General features: G+C 43.4%; 1 protein-coding gene across 1 annotated transcript in view; it reads left to right on the plus strand.

Moving 5' to 3' along the window:
- Positions 1-3,624: 3,624 nt before the first annotated feature.
- The window catches only part of ogfrl1 (opioid growth factor receptor-like 1), a 75,507-nt gene continuing 66,322 nt past the window's right edge, over positions 3,625-12,809 (plus strand). The window contains 2 exon segments of the mRNA XM_087975747.1: positions 3,625-4,112; positions 4,347-4,429. Of these exon segments, the coding sequence (XP_087831873.1) occupies positions 3,877-4,112; positions 4,347-4,429 (319 nt within the window). The 5' untranslated portion in view covers positions 3,625-3,876.

Here is a 12,809-nt window from a genome sequence, read left to right on the forward strand (position 1 = left end):
TTCTGGTCTTCCCCATTGGATGGATGTTGTGAAACTTGCAAGGGTCCTGAAAAGATTTACAAAGATGTTGCGAGGGTTGGAGAATTTGAGCTATAGGGAAAGTCTGAATAGGCTGGGACTAGTTTTCCTGGAACATCGGAGGCTGAGGAGTGACCTCATAGAGGTTTATAAAATCAAGAGGGGCATGGATAGGGTAAATAGACAAGGTCTTTTCCCTGAGTGGGGGGGGGGGGGGGGGAGAGTCCAGAACTAGAGGTTTAGGATGAGAGGGGTAAGATTTAAAATGGACCTAAGAGGCAATGTTTCCATGCAGAGGATTGTGCATGTATGGACTCTGCTGCCAGAGGAAGTGTTGGAGGCTGGTACAATTACAACATTTATAAGGCATTTGGATAGGTATATGAATAGGAAGGGTTTAGAGGGCTATGGGCCAAAAGCTGACAAATACGATTACATTAGGTTACAATATCTGGTCAGCATGGATGAGTTGGACCAAAGGGTCTGCTTACGTGCTGTACATCTCTATGACTCTCTGGCTTTATGACTATTCCACTGATCTTTGGGACCTGTTACACTCTAGACCTCCCTAAGCTGCAGTACTGGTGAATTTCTACTTGTGGTACAGCACAGTACAATGGTTTCCAATACCTCGCTGGTGCTTTTAACAGGAGGTTTGCAGTATTAGTCATGCAGAAGGTCACTGACATTGATAAGGAGCCTGAGTCCAGGCACTCAAGGGTTCAGAAATGCACACCAATGGAAATATCTGTTTATGGTCAATGGTAACCTCCAGGAAATTGATAGTGTGGGATTCAGTTATGGTAACACCATTGAATGTCAAGGGTTAGTGGTTAACTTGTGTTTTATTAGACATGGTCATTGCCCAGCATTTATATGACACAAATGTTAGTTGCTACTTGTCAGCCCAAGTCTAGATATTGTCCAGGTCTTGTTGCATTTGAGTGTGGACTGCTTCAGCATCGGAGGAGTCACAAATGGTGCCGAACATTGTGCAATCATTGGCAAACATCCCCACTTCCGACATTTTGAAGGAGGGAAGGTCATTAATGAAGTAGTTGAAATAGTTGGGCCTAGAATACTACCCTGAGGATCTCCTGTAGAAATGTCCAAGAGCTTAGATGACTGACCTCCAGCAACTATAACCATTTTTCTTTGCACCAGGAATGACTCCATCCAGCAGCAATGATTCCATTGATTCCAGCTTTGCTAGGGCTCCTTGATGCCACATTTAGTTGAATGTGGCTTTGGTGCCAAGGGCTTTCACTCTCACATCAGCTCTGGAATTCAGTTCTTTTATTCATACTTGAACCAAGGCTGCAATGAGGTCAGGAGCTGAGTGGCCTTGGTGGAACCCAAACTGATCATCAGTGCTAAGCATGTGCACTTGATAGCCCTGTTGATGATCCCCTCTGTCACCACTTTACTGATGATGGGGCTGATGGGCCGTCAGTGGATTTGCCCTACTTTTTGTGTACAGAACATATCTGGGCAATTTTCCACATTGTTAGTTAAATACAATATTCTAACTCTACTGGAACAGCTTTATGAGGGGTGCAGGAAGTTCTGGAGTACAAGTCTTTGGTACTATTTAGGAATTTTGGCATTCGTTATTTGTACTGATGAATTGGGCTCTCCCATCATTATGGATGGGGACATTTGTGGAGTCTCACCCTCCCATAAGTTGTTGAATTGTCTGCCACCATTCATGACTGGATGTGATAGAATTGCACAGCTTAGATATGATCTGCTGGTGGTGTGATCATTTAGTTCAGTCTATCACTTGCTGCTTCTGCTGCTTGGCATGCTGGTCAGCCTGTTTGGTAGCTTCACCAGGCTAACACTTCTTTTTTTGGTATGTCTGGCGCTGCTCCTGAAATAAAAATATAAATTGCTGAAAAAGCTCATTAGGTCTGGCACCACCTGTGGAGAGAAATCAGAGTTGCCTTTTGGGTTGAGTGACCCTTCCTCAGAACACTCTTTGAATGCCCTCCTGTACTTTCTATTAAACTAGAGTTGATTCCCTGGCTTGATGGTAAGGATTGAATTGGAGACCATGCCAGGCCATGAGATTGCAGATTTTATTGGAGTACTACTCTTGTTGCTGTTAATGGGCCACAGTGTCTTATGGATGCCCAGCCTTGAATTGTTTGAGTTTCTGTTTGAAATCACCATATAGCATTGTGAGAGTAGCATACAACATGATGGAGGGTATTCTCAATGTGGAGGTGGGACTTCATCTCCACAAGGAATGTGCAGTGGTCACTTTTCTTAAACTGTCATGGACAGATGCATTTCAGCTAGTGGATTGGTAAGGATGAAGTCTAATTTGTTTTTTCCTCTTGTTGATTTGCACAGCACCTGCCCCGGGCCCAATCTCACAGCTTTTAGGATCCAACTAGCTTGATTAGCAGTGCTGCTGCTATTTTTGGTGATTGACATTGATATCCCCATTTAGAGTACATTTTGTACCCTTGCTACCCTCAGTGCTTCCTCCAAATATTGTTCAACATGAAGGAGTACTGTTTCATCAGCTGAGGGAGGATGGTACATGGGAACCAGCAGGAGGTTTCCTGATACCATGAGATTTCATGGGATCCAAAATCAATATTGAGGGCTCCCAGGACAACTCCCTCAACTGCATAATTCTGAGCTGCGACCTCTGCTGGGTCTGGCCTGCTACAGGGACAGGAGATATCCTGGGATGGGGATGATTTTGTCTCGGACATTGTCTATAAGATGTAATTCTCTGAGTATGACTATGCTCGGCTATTGCTTGACTACTCTATGAGGTGGCTGTCACAATTTTGGCACTAGCCCCCAGATGTTAGTAACAGGATCTTGTACAGTCGACAATACTGTTTCTATTGTTGTTGTTTCTGGTGCCCAGGTTGATGCCAGATGATCTGTCTGGTTATCAATACTTTATTGAGACTTTGCAGCGATTGATACAACTGAATGGCTTGAGAGTCAACCCATTGCTGTGTGTCTGGTGTGATGTGTATGCCAGACCAGCTGAGGATGGCAGATTTCCAAACTTCTAGAGCATTGTTTGAGCTACACTCATCCAGGCAAGTGGGTAGTATTCCACCACAGTCCTGACTTCACAGAATTCAAGAATTCACAGACTGATTGGATAATTCTCGATTGTCAGACTGAAAACCTTCAGGGAATTTTCTTTATTAATAAACTAAAATGTTCAAAGAAATTGAGAACACTTGTTTAAAACTGATTATGATTTTCTCCTGAGTTGGGTCTACTGTTGTGAGGGGAGAGAATGGGGTAATTAGTGGAGATTTCAGGCTTATCCTGGAAATGTGGGATTCCATTCAGCTTTAATTAGCCTGGGGTACTATGGGCTGAACGAAACTTCCAAGGTCAGGACCGAGGTGGTCAGAGCAAGTGAGCTACTGTGAGGTTAATTTTTGGTACTTGGTCTGAAATAGTATTTGGTTGCAATGTGAGCACTGTACAGCAGATGCCGCCGGTTCCCTTTCCCAGATTTGTCTATCTTCCTCGGTTACTCTGTCCCTTTCCCTAAGCCGGAAGTTTGACCGAAACAACCCAGAATTTGGTGCTAAAAGGCGGCCCGGGGCAGTGGTCAGTCGAGATAGCATAGAGAGTCTTCGTATTATAGATCGTCAATATTACACTGAACAACAACTTACCTTGTTCTGTTTCACTGGGCGTGTATGTTCCTGCTTGGCTAGAAACTAACCGAATGTGTGTAGAATTTTTATTTATTAATTATAATTCCAAAGAGGCAGGTCGAAGCCGCTGAAATAAGTGGCAGCCCAGGGTGGATGGGTGGTTTTGTATGGGTGTGCACGGCTGTCTCTGGGCATTGGCCTCTCGTTAATGGGAAACTCACAATTCTGGAGTGCTAGGGAGCCCGGCTCGGTGGGCGAGTGTGATTCGACCTGGCTATGCCATTCGGAACCGGAGCAGTATCCAGCAGAGGACCAGGAGACGTCAGCCTCTGACGGAGAGAGAAAGACAGACAAGAGCAGAAGAGGATGGATGGGATCAGTGGTGCTGGAAGAGCACAGCAATTCAGGCAGCATCCGAGGACAGAGCAGAAGAGCCAGGAGCAGGTAAAACGGCGAGAGGGCAAATGTGGAGTTGAGAGGGTGGGGGCACTTGCAGGGCAAGGAAAGACAGGTGTAGAGCGATGGGCACGGCTACCTGTCACACTGATGTTCTCCGTCCTGAAATCAGAATTGTGCTAAGGAACAGGAAAACACGCAGACGGCCATTCGGCCTTTCCAGCCTAGTCCAGTATGCTTCACACAAAATCTGACCACTTGAGATGTAAAATTATTTTGTAGAACGGGCTGCCCAGGGCGAAAAATCTGTTGCTATCACGCGGAGGTGTTTCTGAGTGAGAAGCCAAACCACTTTTTAGGCTCCAGTGAGTTTAAAGTATTCTCGTTTAGGTAATCTGTTAGAATTTAACAATTTGGGGACAATATTCTGGTGCAACTGTACCAAATTCCTTTCAAAGCTTGTAAACCCATTCTAAAGTACAGCACTCAGAACTATATACCTGACATTATATATATAATTGTAAGAAAACAATTTATATACCATAGGGTCATAAATACCAGCAAAAGAAATGATTCATTGGCATTTCTGATTGTCTTTCAAAGTGGATGTCCACATTTTAATGGTCAGTGGGCATAGACCAATCTCTTTTGTTCCTCTCTGAATTGAATTGAATTGAGTTGAATTTATTGTCATGTGTACCGAGGCACAGTGGAAAGCTTTGACTTGCGAGCAATACAGGCAGATCACTTAGTTAAGGAGCATAGATAGTAAATAATAGGTAAACAGCAGCAAAAACAAAAACACAGGTACAGGCAAATGTTAAGAGTTTGTGAGACCATTCAGTATTCTAATAACAGTACGGTAGAAGATGTTACAAAACTGGCTGGTGCGTGTGTTCAGGCTTCTGTAACTTCTCCCCAATGGTAGAGGTTGTAGAAAAACATTTCCAGGGTGGCATGGATCTTTAAGAATGCTGGCGGCTTCCCTTGACAGCGTGCTTGGTAGATAGAGTCTGTAGATGGGAGGTTGGCCTTTATGATTGTCTGGGCTGAGTTCACCACTCTCTGTAACCGTCTCCGATCTTGAATAGTACAGTTGCCATACGAGGTAGTGATATATCCAGACAGAATGCCCTTGATTGCGCACTAATAAAAGTTAGCAAGGGTATTCACCGTCATGCCAAATTTCCTCAGCTGCTTGAGGAAAAAGGGGTGTTGTTGGGCCTTTGTAACCAGTGTAACAAGAAAGCTTGTTGTGGATGACCACTCCAGGAGCTTGGTACTCTCCACTCGTTCCACCTCTGTGCTGTTAATGTGTAGGGGGGGTATGAGTAACATACTGCCGAAAGTCACTAATGAGTTCCTTGGTTTTGCTGGCATTGAGAGGTAGGTTGTTCTCAATGCACCATTTTTCCAGGTCTTCCACCTCCCGTCTGTAGTCTGTTTCATCACCATCTGACATTCGACCGACTATGGTGGTGTCATCAGCGAACTTGTAAATGGCATTGGTCTGGTATTTGGCGACACAGTCATGGGTATACAATGAGTACAGTAGGGGCTGAGTATGCACCCTTGGGGGCCTCCAGTGTTGAGTGTTAGTGGCGATGAAATATTGTGGCCTGTGGGTCAGGAAACAGGATCCAGTTGCAGACAGTGGGGCTTAGTCCGAGATCACTAAGTTTAGTAATCAGTCTCGAGGGGATAATAGTGTTGAAGGCTGAACTGTAGTCAGTGAGTAGAATTCTTAGATAGATTTTAGATGATTTTAGATTACTTACAGTGTGGAAACAGGCCCTTCGGCCCAACAAGTCCACACCGCCCCGCCGAAGCGCAACCCACCCATACCCCTACATTTACCCCTTTAACCTAACACTACGGGCAATTTAGCATGGCCAATTCACCTGACCCGCACATCTTTGGACTGTGGGAGGAAACCAGAGCACCCGGAGGAAACCCACGCAGACACGGGGAGAATGTGCAAACTCCACACAGTCAGTTGCCTGAGTCGGGAATTGAACCCGGGTCTCTGGCGCTGTGAGGCAGCAGTGCTAACCACTGTGCCACCGTGCCGCCCAGATAGCTGTTCTTGGTGTCAAGATGTTCTAGGAAGGAGTGAAGCGCAAGTGGTATGGCATCTGACATGGATCTATTGGTCCGATGGGCAAATTGGAGTGGGTTAAGAGTCGTGGGGAGGCTGGAGTTGATTAATGCCATGACCAGCCTTTCAAAGCACTTCATGACCACTGAAGTTAGGGCCACTGGGCAGTAGTCATTGAGACATGCTGCATGAGCCTTCTTAGGCACAGGGATGATGTTGGCCTTCTTGAAACAGGCAGGGAGAGTGGCCTGCTGCAGGGAGAGGTTGAAGATGTCCGAGAAGACCTCTGCCAGTTGATCTGTGCATGTTCTGAATGCACGGCCTGGTACTCCATCTGGTCCCATCGCTTTCCTTGGATTCACACAATGGAAAACTGACCTGACCTCTGATGCAGTGATAGGTTCGTCAGAACTTGTCAGAGTACGTGTTACCTCTCCACCGAAATTCTGCTCAAAGCAAGCATAAAAGGCATTGAGACGATCTGGAAGAGATATGTCATTGTCTGCTATCTTGCACTATCTCTTTTTAGAACCTTATGTCATTCAATCCTTGCCATAGTTGCCGGGTATCTGTCTGGGTCCCTAGTTTGGATCGGTATTGGTCCTTAGCTGTCTTAATGGCTCTGCAAAGGTCATACTTGGATTCCTTATATTTGAGTGGGTCTCCTGATCTGAAGGCCTCACGCCTGGTTTTTAGCAGATTCTGTATGTCCTGATTCATCCAGAGTGTCCTGTTGGGGAACACCTGGATTGACTTCCTCGGTATGCAGTTCTCCTCATACTTGCTGATAAAGTCTGTGATGGTGGTGGTGTACTCGTCCAAGATACCTGCAGACTGTTTGAACATGACCCAATCAGCCGATTCCAGACAGCACCGGAGTTGATCCACTGCCTCCTCTGACCAGCATTGGACCTGTATCCGCGAGGGGGGTCTCGTACTTGGCTTTTGCCTGTAAACCGGGAGAAGTACAGCATTGTGGTTGGAGTTCCCGAAATGAGGACGGGGGATGGAGCGGTAGGCATCTCTCACAGTGGTGTAGCAGTGGTCTAAAATGTTCAGGCCTTTGGTGGAGCAGGTAATGTTCTGGTGGTACTTGGGCAACACTTCCTTAGATTGGCTTGATTGAAGTCACAAGTCACATTTAGCAGGGCCTCAGAGCTCTGCCTAGAGCTTTTTACTGTTTGAAAAGAAAAGAAACATCGGACTTTTAAAAGTCCCGTATATTTCTGTAATTTTACACTGCACTACATAGTATGCAATTAATCTTTGATCGGTCAAGTTGGATAGATCCAACTGCAGGTGGATCATGTGTTATCTAGCTTGAAAAAATGGTGTACGTTAGTTCAGTTGGCTGGATGGCTAGTTTGTGGAGTAGAGTGATGCTGGCAGCAAGTGTTAATTCTTGCACTGGCTGAGGTACCATGAAAGGAGCATTGCCCCTTTGCGTGAGGTGTGGTGACCCTCAGATAAACCTTCCACCAGTTTTGTGTTTCTCTGTGAGAGCAGCCAAATGGTCGTCTTGACTGGCAACTTTACCCTTATTTTAGTTATTCCCAAAATGTTCAATTATGTTGATTTTCAGGACTGGCATCAGGTGGATAGAGCTTGTAAGAAGGCCTATTGCAATCTATATGCTGTAGGTAGACCCATAATGCCTTAGGGAGAGAATTTTGGGAGTTTGACCGAGCGACGTTGTAGCATAGAAATGTAGAAAATAGGAGTGGGAGTAGGCCATTCAGGCCTTTGAGTCTTCTCCACTATTCAATATGATCATGGCTGAGCATTCAACTCGGTGGGAGATGGACAGGTGACAGTCTAGTGATATTATCGTTAGACTGTTCATCTAGAGACCAGGTAATGTTCTAGGGACCTAAGTTTGAATTCTGCCATGGTAGATAGTGGAATTTGAATTCAAGAAAAAGAAATCCTGGAATTAAGAGTCTGTGATGACCATGAAACCATTGCCAATTGTTGGAAAAACCCATTTGGTACACTAATGTCCTTCACGGAAGGAAATCTCGGTCTGGTCATGTTACTCCAGAACCACAGAAATGTGGCTGACTCTTAACTGCCCTCTTGACAATTTGGCATGGGAAGAAATGCTGGACTAGCCAGCAATCTCTTAACCCTTAACATTTGCCTGTACATGTGTTTTTGTTTTTGCCACTGTTTACCTATTATTTACTCATCTATGCTACTTAACTATGTGATCTGCCTATATTGCTCGCAAGACAAAGCTTTTCACTGTGTCTCAGTACACGTGACAATAAATTCAGATCAATTCAATTCAATGCCCACATGCTGTGAATGAATTTTTAAAAAGAGTACCTTGGTTCTGCTTCCTCCCTGTACCCTTTGACTTGTTTAACCCTGAGAACAATAGCTCTTTATTGAAACAAGTGTTTTGGCTTCAACTGCTTTTTGAGCCAGAGAATTCCACATGCTCACCAATCTCTGGGTGTATTTTTTTCTCTCTGTAAACCGTGACCCTGGTTCTAGATTTCCTGGTAATCTGGAATTTCCTTTCTGCATTTACCTTGTCTAGTTCTGTTAGGAACCTTATAGGTTTCTATGAGATCGCACCTCTCATTTTTCAAAGCTTCAGTGGATGTAGTCCTAATCAATCCAGTCTCTCTTCATACGTCAATCCTGCCATCCCAGGAAGAAATCTGGTAAACATTTGTTAAATAGCAATATAATTCCAAGTCAGGATGTTCAGTACCTTGGAGGGAAACTTGCAGGTGGTGATGGTCCCATGTATCTGCTGCCCTTTCCTTCTCGGACTTGAATCATCCAGTTTGAATCCCTTCATCACGAAGTGTGATTCAATGAGAATAGAACATAGAACATAGAACAATACAGCACAGAACAGGCCCTTCGGCCCACGATGTTGTGCCGAATATTTGTCCTAGCTTAAGCACCCATCCATGTACCTATCCAATTGCCGCTTAAAGGCCGCCAATGATTCTGACTCTGCCACTCCCACAGCAGCGCATTCCATGCCCCCACCACTCTCTGGGTAAAGAACCTACCCCTGCCATCCCCCCTATACCTTCCACCCTTCACCTTAAATTTGATACAGAATGATACAGAAATATGCAAAATTATTGATTGGAAACACAAAACCTTCATTAATGCCAAAATCACACGACATCACAGTACTTGTCAAAAATTGATTTTAATGAAGTTTTATGAAGTAACACATACAAAAGTCTGGTTAACTTTTCATTGATGTTCATGAAATTAAAGGACAGGAACAACAAGTGGTGATAAATGGTTGTTTTTTAGACTGGAGGACGGTGGACAGTGGTGCATCGTGATGGTCAGTGCATTTTTATGTGTTAAATATAAATGACTACAATATTGAAATATAGAGAAATGTTAGCATTGTCAGTCATCCCAAACTTGGAAGTTTGTCTGACGGTGAGAATGGTACCAATGGACTGTAGAAGAACAACAATAGGTTAGAAGTTTAGACAGACAAGTGACATATTATTTAGAACAGAGAACTGTGGGGTCATGTATTTTGACAGAAAGGATTGAGAGGCAATATAACCTCAAGGGCACCATTTAAAGAGTGTGCAGGGACAGAGAGCCATTCGTATTTGAAAGTAGTAGGGCATATTGGGAGAGCAGTTAGCAAAACATAGGAGTTTAGGTTTCATAAATATGATAGAGTACAGAATCAGAAAAGTTCTGCTGAATCTTTGTAAGGTTCTGATTATGCCACAAAGGGAGAATTGAGTTCTGATCTCCTCATTTTAGGTAGAATGTGAGAATCTGTGAGAGTGTGGAGGAAATTTACCAGAATAGCTCCAGAGATAATGGATTTTAACTACCAGGTTAGGTTGGAGATTCTGATATGGTTCTACTTGGAGCAAACAAAATGGGGGAAGATTTGATGGAGGTGTACAAGGCTATTGCAGTTTTGTACAAAATAAACAAGGGAAAGCTGTTTCCGTTCTCTGATGCTACGTGGACGAGGAGAGACAGACTAGAAAGTTAGAGCATGAGATTCAGGGAAGTACTTTATGTAGCGAGTAGTAATAATATTGATTCTCACTGTCTGTGAAGCTGGTTGAAATGGAAACAATAAATGATTTCAGAAGGAAGTTGGATGGACATTTGAGTGAGCGAAATTTTCAGGGCTACAGAAACCGTACAGGTATGGACATTGTTTGGATTGCTCTACAGGGAGCTTGTACACAGTAAATGGACTAAATCTGATATTTGAATTTGACCATATCATGAATGTAGTTAGTAAATAACCCCTGATATTTGATTATTAGCTAAGTCTGGCTCAGGACTAAATCTACTATAACCTTCCCTCTTGTTGGTTCTAAAACAGATTGCTCCAGAAAACTACCTGGAAACTCTGTTTAGAAATTCACTGCTACTCTGCTCTTCCTAGTTTATGAAATTTAAAATCTCCCATTAAATAACTCTCTGATTCAAGCCTGTCCAATTTCAGAATGAATACAGTGTAATTTTGACACCAGGTGATGTGTTTGGCAGCTTTGTATTACAATTTTTAGTCTTTCATTCTGACTTTGGGGTTTGCACTGCTTATTTTTCCCCTCAGCTATACTTTTTCTTGTTAAAATAATAGTGGTGTTCTTAAACGCACCAGGGTCCTCGCCTCCATTTCCCACTTCTCTATGCTTAGAGTCATAGAGATGTACAGTATGGAAACAGACCCTTCAGTCAAACTTGTCCATGCTGACCAGATATTCCAATCTAATCTAGTCCTACCTGCCTCCAAACTCTTCAAATTCATATACCCATCCAGATATCTTTTAAATGTTGCAATTGTACTAGTCTCCACCGCTTCTTCTGGCAGCCCATTCCATACACGCACCACCCTCTGTGTGAAAAAGTTGCCCCTTATATCTTTTGTCTCTTTTATATCTTTCCCCTCTCACCCTAAACCTATGTCCTCTAGACCTTGTCTATTTACCCTATCCATGCCCCTCATGATTTTATAAACCTCTATAAGGTCACCCCTCAGCCTCCGAATCTCCAGGGAAAACAGCCCTAGCCTGTTCGACCTCTCCCTATAGCTCAAATCCTCCAACCCTGGCAACATCTTTGTAAATTTTTTCTGAACCCTTTCAAGTTTCACAACATCCTTCCGATAGGATTTTATAACAAGGAATATTTCAGTCTTAGTAATGACCAATCAGGGGTCATATCCCTGCAGTAGTCACCATATGATTTTCTCTTAGCTATATTTGGACCCTGAAGTCACTTGATGTGTTTCTTGCCCACCAACTAAATACACAGAACCCTTACATGGGTAACAAAATTCTGAAGCAGTCTCTCTGTTGTGATGTTCTTTCTCATACTGTATTAAAAACAGAATTGTCATTGTCATTTCTGCTGAAATTATTTTAGTTATTTAATATTTCAATCTTTTGGATACATCATCTGACCTGATTACTTATCCAGTTTAATTTCTATTTAAATTATCAATTTTGTTGTTTTTCCTGATTGATCCCATCCCTCACATATCCATTTAAGATCTGCAACCTTGTTTACTCTATTCGTTCAGAGCTTTACTCCTCTGTTGAGGGTCAGTTCCATCTAATCCATCTGCCAAGGTCTCATGAAATTTCTTTTTCACAATATATCTGTCGTCAAGTGCCTACCTTTCTGATCTATTTTCCAAATAGCTAGTTGAGTAATATTTAGAGGGGATCTTAGGATCCACTTTGTTTCACTTGAACTCCTAGCCCCCAGTGTGCTTTTAACACTTCATCTCCTTTCATCGAGTTACTCTCCAAGCTCCACAAACCATCCTAACTTGGAACTATATCAATATTCCTTCACTGTCTCCCTAACATACCCAAGAAGTGCAGCAGTTCAAGAAAGCAGATCATCATCGCTTTATCCGGGGCAGCTGGGGACTGGTGTCCACATCCCAAGAACAAATGGGTGAAAAGTATTTAGAAATACTTTATCATTGTCCAGGATCAATGTGTGTGGGACTCAGTTCATCTCTCCATTGCTGATTGACAGTCATCCTCTTCCCTTGCTGAACTTCCATTTTACAGTCAAGTGCCAGTACTCTTGGCAAAAATTTCTCCAGAAATCCTTCATGCCTTATTACATGTTAGAGTTTCTCAAATTTGCACTCCAGTTCAAGAGTTCTGAGCAGCATCATCTGGAAACACCGACACTTCAAACCTTTAGTTCTCATCTTACACCTTTCCTGCAAGGAGCATAGCTGTGGGTTTGAGCATGATTCATATGAAGTGCCATTTTTTTTTAACAATTGTCTATACAGAATGAATTTAATTATTCCTACTGCCATTCTATTCAATGCTTTTCTGTAATCATGTTATTAGATTCCCCACAAGTCCTTGTATTCTTAAACCTTGCATTGCCATTGGAGCCACGTGCAGACGACTTTATGCCTTAAAGTTATTAGACCCATCTCTGTTCCAGTGAGGAAGAGGGGAGAGGAGGAAGAGGGGAGGGGAGGGAGGAGGAGGAAGAGGAGGAGGGGGGGAGAGATGGGCAGTGTCGCACTGACACAGAAACTGGCATGTAATCCAATCATTGAGTGAGATAACTCACCCACTTTCACTCATGAGCAGATTCACAACCATTGTATTTCTCCCTTTCAGCTTCACTCAATTGCCAAG

The sequence above is a fragment of the Chiloscyllium plagiosum genome, unplaced genomic scaffold, assembly GCF_037043375.1.
Source record: "Chiloscyllium plagiosum isolate Xiang-an unplaced genomic scaffold, Cpla_swu_hap1 HiC_scaffold_3, whole genome shotgun sequence".
Lineage (NCBI taxonomy): Eukaryota > Metazoa > Chordata > Chondrichthyes > Orectolobiformes > Hemiscylliidae > Chiloscyllium > Chiloscyllium plagiosum.